This window comes from Gordionus sp. m RMFG-2023, chromosome 2 (assembly GCF_954871325.1).
Source record: "Gordionus sp. m RMFG-2023 chromosome 2, tfGorSpeb1-WG-v2, whole genome shotgun sequence".
Taxonomy (NCBI): Eukaryota; Metazoa; Nematomorpha; class Gordioida; order Chordodea; family Parachordodidae; genus Gordionus; species Gordionus sp. m RMFG-2023.
Window position 1 is genome coordinate 42068228 of NC_088776.1, and position 11308 is coordinate 42079535.

Here is an 11308-nt window from a genome sequence, read left to right on the forward strand (position 1 = left end):
AACAAAGCAATAAATGTTTTAATAAATTCCCCACGTTAAAAGAGTTATTTATTAAGTATAATACCGCAATCCTCTCATCTACCCTTGAGCGCGTTTTTAGTATAGCTAATGCCGTACTGCCAAGCTTTTCTGTCTTTCAGATGAAAATTTTGAAAAATATTATTATTAAAAATTAATAAGAAAATTTTTTTATAAATATAAATATCTTTTTATTTGATAATATTGAATTTATAATTATATTATCAAAATAAAACTATATTATTTTTTAACATCGCTAATATTGTGTTAATAAATATAAGACTATTAGATTAAATTTTTAAAAAATTTATGATAAAATTTTGAACGATTCATGAACGTGAACTCGTTCCTTTTTTTGAAAGTGAACGAACGTGAACGCGTTCGATTTTTTTAGAAATGTTTACAGCACTAAGAATTTCTAATAACCTAACAACTACAAGGAATTTAATAATGCTAAATTATAAATAATTTAAAATATAAAACTATGTCACCTGGAGAAATTAAGATAATAATTTGATTTTGATTATCTATCTTTGTTTTAAATGCATTTTGAGGAAGTCGAAAAGGAAAATATAATCCAATCAAAAAAATATATATCGGATTAAATCTTGTCACCATGTTTTTATTGAATGTATAGATAAATCGTTTCTAAAAAAATTATATCTTCTCCACATTATTAATAAAAAAATTATATCTTCTCCACATTATTAATATATCTTCTCCACATTATTAATAAAAAAATAATAATGAATTGGATTTTCAATATTTTAACAGCTTTATAATATTTAAAAAAATTCAATTAGAAATGTGATTTAAATCAATAAAAATCGATTTTATTTTTTAAAGGAAATCACGACTTATCCATTGTTTTGCTTAGTTTAAAATTGAAAATGAGAACATTTTTATTGTAAATGTAAACTATCTAAACTTATAATTGTTGAAAGAAATAATAAATGTATGATTAATGATATAATTTTACTATTTTTTTTATTTATGAAAATTAGCTATTGACTAAAATATTAAATAGCACAAAAAAATTTTTTGACTGTTAATATTCCTCGTTTGTGTATGTAAGTGACTTCGTAATCATACCGCTCACTATCTGTCAAAGTAAAAATCAGTTTGTTAAATATATTTCTATTTTAAATAATAACCTATTCATTGAGTAACTCCAAAAATGTATCTATGTATTATGGCTTATCATTGGTTAACAGAAAATTGAGCGGGCTCATGTGAGGGGCCAGCAATTTGTTATTGGTTTCTGTGGACGGAAACGAGAATAATTCGTCTAAATTATTCCAAATAAATGTAAGTATTAATATAATCTAATTCTAAATATTCATGTTTTCCAAAAATATTAAAATTCAAAAGGGTTGATATAATATTGTGTGCAATTTATTAAAAAATATTTAACTTGTTATGGGAGAAAATGTCTCACCACTCAAGAAAGGTATTGTATTCTCATCTTCAAATATATTTGAAATGACCATTTCATGTGGATCTCCATTGCCATATTTATCCTGAGTATTGATTTCTTGTAAGTTCAGTGCAATTTTATTGTTCATATGATTTTGATCATATGCTATTGTGTTATTTGGGCGAATTTTTTTAGTTTTTTGGTTGGTTTGATTTGTAGAATTAGTTTGTGAAGGAGATTTATGTTGATAAGGTAACAGCATAGATGAAGTGGAGGCTTAAATTAAAATATTATATTATTCTTTAAAAAATCATAAAAAATAAAGGGGAGAGGGGTTTTATTTGGAAATCAGTAAAAAATCAAATTCCTAATAACTTTTTATGCTTTTTAGTTAACTGTTTCGAATTTTGCCAAAAGGTGTATAACTATTTTCTATCCCATGTTTTATTGTAGGGTAGGGAATCGGTAACGTGTACTGGTAAAAAAGGCACTGATTTCGAATAATAATATTTTTTAAATTTTACAAAATATCTGATTAATAATTTAATATGTAATCTATACTATAAACTTGGCCAAGGTTTCTTGGTAATCTAAAAGAATAGCTAAAACTATTTAAGTACCTATTAGCCTCGTGGTTAATACATCACGGGGTAAAACGGCAAATTTTATTTAAGATTTTACTAGACTTGACTTAACGACCCTAAAAATGGTCATCTTTTAATTAATTATATATCGTAATACATATTAGAGGTGTGCAATGCTCAGTCCATGAGCCTGGCTGGGTAATGTCTAAAATATTTTATAGAAGATGGGTGATTAAAAAAAATAGGGTGCTTTATTTATGAATTCTGATATTTAAAAGAAGTGATAATCCATAAATTGTAGTGTTTTTTTAATTTAACCACTCCGCAATATTATAAATAGTTATTAATTTTGGTTTTCAGCTACATATATTTAAGAATATGTCTTATATTTAAAAAACCTGGGCTGGGAAACCTTAGTAAAAAAAAATTGGAACTAGGCTGAATCAAATTTATCTGGTATGAGTCAGGATAAAGCTAAATTCCAATCGGGCTAGGCTTGAAAATATTTTCATTTGTAGACCTCTTATTCATATCATCATAATTACAGAATAACAAATAGAGGGTTTTATGTTTACCGTTGAACATTCTAGATTTTTCATAGATTCATAAAATGGCATTACAAGGAAAGAAAAATAAAAAAAAGAAGTCATCAACTGTAAACAAGATACTAATAAATATATACTCAACTATATATATCCATATATATTCTCCTATATAATTTTATTTCTCTTTCTTATATTTTGGTTATTGGGAGACAAAAGACGGCATATAATTGAAATAAATATCACATAAATATGATATTAAATAAATTGCCAAAATAAGTAAGAAGAAGGAGGCATCAAAGTTTACTATTATATCAATTTGTATTAAGGACTAAAAGCAACCCTATCTTTAGTATGACAATCAATATATTATATATTATATTCTAAAATTTGTTATACGTTTTGAAATAGATATTAATAAATATATTTTTTTTAAACCTTGAGTATTTATTGATAATGACGTTGACGTATTTTCTTCATTATCGCTAATCTATTGTAAAAAAATATATTTTTTATTATAAAGCCTTTGGTTTTATAAAATAAAAATTAGAAGAAATCTTAAAATGGCATGCAAGTTATAACCATAAATAGTATTCCTATCTGAATATATTTTAAAAAAATTTAACTTGATAAGGTTTAAAAAAATATATTTATATATAACTTCGTTTTCGTAGCTAATGTCTCCATTTTCAATACTCAACAGCTAAACATTTTTAATTTTTTAAATTAAATATATACAGGTAAAACATCAATTGTTAATTTCTTTTCAATAAATAGATGTTGCAATTTCTCTTTTAAAAATAGATGTAGCGATTTAGACGGAGATCAATTGGGTTCAAAATCTATAAATACCTCACTCTCATCAGTAGCAAAATTTATATATGGCACTAAAGTATCGAGTCATTTTTTTCTCATTTTGTAAATATATATTATTTTTAGAAAAATTTCGCAAAATATATATCTCAGATTCAAACATAAAGATTTTTTTAAATATTGATTTTAAAAAAACTTTATAAACTTGGCAATCGATTTATTTATCTAGCGCTTTTTTTAAAGAAATATTATAAATTAAAGGTGAATTTACAAAATAACAAAAAAAAACGATATATAAAATAATCAAATAAAGATCGGTATAATATTTTTGGGTATTAGTCAAGTTTAAAAAATTAGTCTCCTGTAAAAATAATAAAAAAACAACTAGCAAGATATAATTAAGTACGAATGTACCGACTTTTAACAAATATTAAATTCAATAACTTTTCACAAATTTAAAAAAAATATTTGAATTTTTTAAAAAAATGATTTAAACAATTTCGTTGTTTTCGAATTTTATCAATTTTAAATTCTTTCGATTTTTCAGAAAAATTAACCATTATAAAATTTCCAGCCACAAACAGTTTGATTATTTTCAATCGCGAGGGTTGTTAAACGGCTCGATTCGAGCCGATTTTTAAAAATGTCTAACTCAATATTTTAGCCAGAAAAATATTTCCTGAACCTCGAGATTTCGCTAATTGATGTCCAACCTTGTGTCATCTATGAACAAACTTCAGGTTCGTCTAATATTCTTCTGGGTAAGATATTGAGTTAGCTGTTTTTAAACTCGACTCGAGCCGTTTGACAACACTATCGCCAATTGAAGATAATTGTTTACTGTATTTGCCGACTTATACTAATTTTAATACATCATAATAAAAACAATTTTAATGTTAACAATTCATATTTCAGTTTTATAGAAATCTAGAATTAAAAGTAGAGCTTGAAAAAGGTCTTCAAAAATTTTTTGAACAAAACTTTAGTTTTTCATTATGAAAGATTTTGCGCAAAAATTTTTTGAAGATTTTTTCAAATTAAAAGTAAAATTTTTATAAAAACTAAAATTAATTAATATCTATTATTCGAGATCTGCAAGGCTTGGCTTGTCTGAAACTTTAGGGATCTTTAAAAAATTACAAAAGGTCGGGCCTGACAAAAAATAATAACGGGTCGGGCAATTCATACATTAAAAATCGGACCATGCGTCGCAAATCTCTGATCTTTGGTAAAATTCTTAATGGGGCATACAGGACAATAAATTTTGATATATTATTTTTTAAATTTCAAGCTAATATTTTGTTTTTTATTAATATTATATGAAAACAAATCAAAATAAGCTAAAATACAAAATCTAAATAATATGGTATATTCGCAAAAAAATTAAACAAGTCATTTATGATGATCCAATTACAAATAAACCAATACAGATATTAAACACAATTAATTTATAAAAGGGTTGTGGTAGAAATAGATAGCTATAGGGCAAATGCAAGGCTATTAATAACTTTTGTAAAAGTTAAAATCTTGACAACCTAAAGAACTATGAAGAAATATAAATTCTTGCACTATCCTCGCATATGACAAAAAACACGATATTCTACCATCTTTAATTAACATATTCTTTAATTATAAAACAAGCAATTTTATTAAATATTTACATTCACATTTTGATTTGTATTGGTTTAATGTAACACGCAAAATTATTTAACAGAATCCCTCGATTTTAAATCATATACCGAGGGCGATTTTCAAAATTCGATTTAATAGGAAATGTATTGCAACATATGTAGAGAACTAACCTTATTAAATTTCTGACAATTACCGCTATAGATTTTTATGTATTTTCAAATTTATATGAAAAATCCAAGAAAAAATAAATACAAATTAAGAGTGATTCTAAAGTTCATGGCAAAATCATCTGAAATTCACAGTGACGATCCAGTTCTCTTCTTTTGAAATATTCTTATAACTGCATGGTCATGGTTCGGAAAGTTGTATAATGTTTTATTTCGGTTTCACCCTTAGGTTTAATATTTATATCGAAAATTGATATCAGGATGATTAACATTCATAATAAAGGTGTATAAATTAACCTCATTTGGTGGGTTCAAAAAGTCATTGTTGTCAATATTTCTCATCTAAAATATAATTAATAAATAAATAAAAATAAGGACTTGTATTAGAAAAGTATAATTCTCAATTTGCTTGTCATCACAACTTTGTTATTAAGTAAATAAATAAATCAAATGACTAATACTAATATATTATAGCATATTATTTTAATCATGTTAAAATCTATTTAAAGTGATCACTCAAATTCAATTTTATGGCCCAAGCATATTAGAAGCTCATTGATAAATTTATTTAGGTTTAGGACTCTTTATAAATGTAATTTAGGATATTCTTCTCAAACTTAAAATTTTAATTTAATTCTCTATTTTTTTTATACATGAGCCATGGGCTGGGCTTATGACTTAAATAATGTGATTATTATTTTTTTGTCCTGATCCCAAATAAATTCTAATTAACATTTTATTTCAATAAGGTCCAATTTTTATTTTAAATTTAATCTGAAGCCTGAACCAAATTTTTTAACCTAAGTCTGATTCTAAGGCAAGTGGGTGAACTTTCTTCGGAAGATATGGCAGGTTTAGAACCAAAAAAAATATTTATTAAATCTCCTTAACTTGGAAAATTAAATTTTTAATAAAAAAGGGTATGCCATCATTTCATAAAACAAATATAATTAATCTAGGGTGTTCAATCATTTATTAATCTAAAGTAAAAAAAATTATAATTTTTAATTCGTAAATCTTCATTTTTTAAAGTGCTAATTATAATGTAATGACGTTCGTTTCTTGAAAAAAGTGATGAACAGCGTTCCTTTTTTTTTGATGAACTTTGAACGAGAACGCGTTTCAAATACTTTATTCCATCTGCAGTAGAATCTTACTATAATATTAATTTGTTTATCATTTTATTTTATATTTTAATAATATTCAATTATAATTTTCAAATATATAGCCACAAAATACATTATATATACTTTATAGATTACCCTATCCTGCAGCATAGTGAAAAATAAGGATGATCAAACGTTATTTGTAATGATATTATGACAGCTAATTATAATAATATCTATAATATGGGTATTGACTCATATAAGTAGATAGAATTTTAAGAGGTGAAATACTTTTTTTAGTATGTATAAAAATCGAAAGTAAGTGGTATATAAATCAGTGATCTGCATTGAGCCTACATTTTCAAGTCCGCCTGGCTCAAATTTTTTTTTAAATTGTTCATCCCATCCCGATTCCAGAAAATTTGTTTTTATTTGTCCGCCCAGCTGGCGAAAAATTAATAAAAAACATTGGCGCCTTGTTTCTGCGAGAATTTTTAAAATATCAATTTATTCCATAAAATTGAGTAATATCATTATTTAAAAATTAAGCCAGACTCTGCTAGAATTTTTTTTTAAATAAAAGACCTGATCTAGTCAGAACCCAAGATTATCTTTAAAAAATATGCCCAGTCCGAAGCCCATTCGAGCCGGGATTTGAAGATCTTAAATATCAATTGAAAGCTAAAGTATATATAATATATTATGGCTATAAAACTAATTTGAATATAACAATTGAATAATATTTACCATTAACAAGATTATAATATATAATACTACAACAATACCTTTTCTAAGTGTAAAATGTGTCCTAAAAAGTATATCAGTTTCAAAACTTCAATTTCTAATTTAAAGAGACACTTGATTGTAATATTTATAATTTTAAATAATATAATTATAAGTAGCCCGTTAATATATTTTAGATTTTTATATTTCAGAGGCTTATTAAATTATTATGAATAATATAATAGATAAAATAAAAATCATTAAATATTAAATATATAGATATAAAATAGTTAATTAGAATTATATTTAAAAAATTCTTTGAATCAAGGGTTTTTATATTTTAATTTTATATATTAGAAAAAAAAAAATTAGAGATGCCAAGTTGCCCGGTCTGGATTTTTTTTAAAAAAATTTCGGCCCAGCCCAGATTTTATATATTCAGATTCTTAATTTTTATAGCTAAAGGCGATTCAAAATATTCGGTTTTATAAATATACGGCCCGGCCCGAGTATTTTTTTAAAAAAAGATTATAGGTCTGGTCTGGTCCAGGTTTATTTAAAAAAAATTAAAATACGAAAATATTTTTATATTCACTATATTTTATTATATTTATGTTTCAAAATAAAACTATTAATTTTGAACAAGGTCAATATACTGTGTTATGAAATATATGGCATTGATTTATTTATATTAAAGTAAACATTAAAAGAATTTCTTTTTAAATTTATTCATAAAGTTATAAACGAACATTAACGCGTTCCTTATTTTGAAGGTGAACGTAGAAAGCAAATACGTCTGAATATTGACAATCAACGTTGAACGCGTTCTATTTTTTTTAGAAATGTTTACAACACTAGTTAATTAATTATATTTAAAAAAAGAAACAGGTCAGATCCAAAAAAACCAGGTCCAAATATGGAAGATCCAATGTATCCCTACCACCATATAGCATTCATTATTGAGTCATTCCATAACAAATCTCAAAAAATTCGGATACGCTCTTTAAAATTGTCAAAACAACTTGGCATGCTGGTTATATATAATATAAATTTTGTTAAAATTAATATTTTAGAGAACTTCGTGATTGGCGGACTCACATTTACGATAATATATTAGCGATGATGCACATTCGATAATATATTGCCAAAAACATTTGCTATTTTCACGATAATTCATTTGTAAAAAATGAATTTGTGATATTTTTCCAATACATACGTGATATTCTTCGCTTTAACACACTTGCTAATATGTATTCGCGGTGATGCATTTGCAGTAATATTCTTACTATATTATATTAGCAGTATTAATTTGGCAAAATTATATTAGCGGTAATGCGTTAACGATAATGATTAGCGATAAAATTTTTGGAATATTGATATTTAACCAAACAAAAATAGGTCTGATGCATGAATAATGTTACAATGCTGATTAGAATTTGTTGGATAGAGCAGAGGGATATGACAAAACAACAGTAATATAGTGTATTAAAAAAAATTGCATTATTATTTTAAAATATAGCGCCATCTATAGTAGTTTATTTAAAAAAATACCTTTCCTTTCCTTAAATATAATGAAAGGTAGCTATCCATTTTTATAATCAAACAGTTAAAGGCAATAATAATTTCTAATTAAGGCATCTAATTATTTTTTTAATTTTACAGGAAATAAGAAAACTGAAATCTAAATAATGCAAAACAAGGAATTTTAGATCTAGTTTAGTTGGCTGCCAAGTTTCGTATTTTAAAGGGGGTCATTCAAAGCAACAAATTTAATCAGAATAAATATAAGTTTTTTACTAAATCTAAAAGCAATTTTGTATCGATTGATATGTTTGCCTGAGTTAGTATATCTTTCATATCAGCGATATTATTGAAATCATTGAATGAATTGTAATTGAGATCTCTAAATATATTTTTTCAAAAATGGATCTATATAATAAAATTAATTTTGCATTTAATTGAGGGTAAATAAATAAACAATATCAAAAGCTCTTCGATTCATGTCAAGATTATATTAAAAATAAACAACCTAGATGGTACTAAATCTTGGGAGGAATTTTGAATTGTTCCATTATTGTATCCATTGTCAAGATAATTGTTGTTATTGAAGCAATTTTGATCATCAATTATGTTATAAATTTGTTCATAAATATCATCTAAATAAGAATCAAGCTTAGTTGTGCTCACAGCATTCAAAATATTGGATGTTGAGGGTTTGTGTTTAATGTTATTACTCTTTGTTTTATCTTCATTTTTATTCTCATTTGAGTTCAAATCATCTATATAATCAACAATTATGTGGTCTCTTAATGCTATAGGTAAATATTTCATAGTCTGCTTTTCTTGAGATATTGATGTTATTTTATTATCCTCGATGTTATATTTTATTTTATTAGGGGTTTGATTCTTTTTAATATCGTGAAAAGCATTTAATTCATGATTATTTTTGTTATTTTCATCAACATTTATAATATCCTTGATCAAATCCAAATCCTCTAAATCTTGGATATTTTGCCCAAAAGAAGTTAATACATTTTTCTGAGCATGGTTTAAATTCATGTCCATTAAATAACTATCAACTTCTACCTCCATAAGTGGAGATTGGTTTAAAACTGGGTCATTTAAATCTATTAGTTTTGAGGATTTTAAAAAATTGTTATCATCAATTATATTTTCATTAATCATAGAAGAATTTGAAGGGGAATGTATAAAGTGATTTGATCCTTCTGAGTTTAAATATATATCTTTGAACAATCCATCTATCAAATTCAATAAAATATGATGATTTAAAAAAATTAAAACCTGAAGGTAGGCCCATATCTGTAGTTATACTATTATTAGTGATATCTTTTGCATCAGCTGTAAATTTAAAAAATTATTTCAAAAATATTGCTGCTTATAAATATACTTGATTCTAAAGAATTTGAATCATTCTAAAATTAAAAATATATAGTTATATAACAAACTTTAAAATACCATGTTTATGTAATATTTTGGTTCTTCGACAACCGCTTTATATTTATTCCTTGTATAATCAGTGTTATTATTCAACATTAATGGCATTTTTTTTTTCATTTTTAGATTCGATATAGGCTTTATCATTGCTAGCAAAAATTGGATTAACTGAAAATTAAAGCCATATATAATTAAATAAAAGTAATAAAATACTTTTTTAACAATAATCTGTTGTTTGTTATATTTTTGTCGTAAATATAAGACTTCATCCCATAATGTAGTATTTTCTCTGAAATTTAATTTAAACTTTATTAAACAAAATGAAGATATACCTTTTGATATCATCCATTTTTGATTCCAAATCCATTTGTCTTTCTTTAATATTGCTAACATCTTGTATCATGTCATATACTGCTGAAGTTGAATTCCCACTTTCAGGTTTAAATGTAGGCTTAAGTATAAATTTTTTATAAAAATACCGATTTAAATACTACCTTTCTTTTAATATGTTCCAGTAAATGAGGATTACTACGAATAAAATAGGGATGAAAAAATTCAATGTTTTCATTTTCTGTTTTCAAACTTCCCTGTTCTATACTTGCAATCTTTCTAAAACCATCTATAAAACATTATTATCTATAGAAAGAAAATATTTATCAATTTTATTACACATATTAAGTTGTCTCACAAAACTTGTCATATTATTGTGTTTAAAATATTTTGGTAAGACTTGTTTGGCAAAATTGGTTGGGTTAAACACATTAAAACTCATTCCAGTCTATTTAAAAAATACAAATCAGAAAAAAAAAATATAGTATTTAACTTCACTCCATGCAATTAAATCATTAGTTTGAAGATCCTCTACTAAAGCCCATAATTTTGCTAAGAAAGCTGGGACCCCACTCATTTTTGAGGATAGGTTTACCATTTTATGACTAAAATTTTAATCATAAAGTTTATCGTTTATGGCATAGTATGAAAATAGCATTTTAATGAACAAAATAAACAGAATTTTTTTTTTAAATTTGAATATAACTAAATTAATAATCGCATGAATAAATTTTTATGATCAATATATATAATTTTTTTCATTTATTTCGATAAACACAATCTAAATAAATCGGGATACTAATTTATTTATCGTGATATATCGTTTAATATTAAATAGTATTTCATTCGAGGGAACAAACAAATACAAATGTGATAAGGGTTAATTTATACCATGAATAGCAATGCAATTGCTTATCCACTTAACTTTATAATATATTCAATAATGTCAGCTAGGCCAGGGTTAAAAAAAATTTGCTCGCCTCTTTATTCATTATTTAAAATATTTTGGTCCGAATGGGGT

At 24.8% G+C, this 11308-nt stretch overlaps 1 protein-coding gene across 2 annotated transcripts; it reads right to left on the bottom strand.

Annotated features, from left to right (window-relative positions):
* Nucleotides 1–757: 757 nt before the first annotated feature.
* LOC135923802 (heat shock factor protein 1-like) lies at nucleotides 758–10979 on the bottom strand. 2 transcript variants are annotated; one of them, XM_065458750.1, is made up of 16 exons: nucleotides 10781–10979; nucleotides 10627–10735; nucleotides 10452–10576; nucleotides 10290–10408; nucleotides 10171–10246; nucleotides 9979–10125; nucleotides 9911–9935; nucleotides 9805–9861; nucleotides 9032–9761; nucleotides 8800–8905; nucleotides 5471–5515; nucleotides 3223–3264; nucleotides 3000–3051; nucleotides 1433–1711; nucleotides 1173–1306; nucleotides 758–1116 (listed from the first exon to the last, which is right to left on the bottom strand). In XM_065458750.1, the coding sequence occupies exons 1-15, from the start codon at nucleotides 10883–10885 to the stop codon at nucleotides 1209–1211; spliced, it is 2115 nt and encodes a 704-aa protein (XP_065314822.1). In that variant the 5' UTR covers nucleotides 10886–10979; the 3' UTR covers nucleotides 758–1116; nucleotides 1173–1208. The 2 variants fall into 2 exon arrangements, with proteins under 2 accessions (XP_065314822.1, XP_065314821.1); XM_065458749.1 differs by having other exon boundaries at nucleotides 762–1120.
* Nucleotides 10980–11308: the final 329 nt, after the last annotated feature.

Excerpts from the sequence above, each read along its gene's own strand:
- LOC135923802 (XM_065458750.1), bottom strand. The coding sequence starts at position 10,885 with ATGGTAAACCTATCCTCAAAAATGAGTGGGGTCCCAGCTTTCTTAGCA. Across the intron at positions 10,126-10,170 it reads AACAGATTATTGTTAAAAAA|TTAATCCAATTTTTGCTAGC; the intron begins GTATTTTATTAC and ends TTTAATTTTCAG. Across the intron at positions 9,936-9,978 it reads CAAAATATTACATAAACATG|AATGATTCAAATTCTTTAGA; the intron begins GTATTTTAAAGT and ends TTTTAATTTTAG.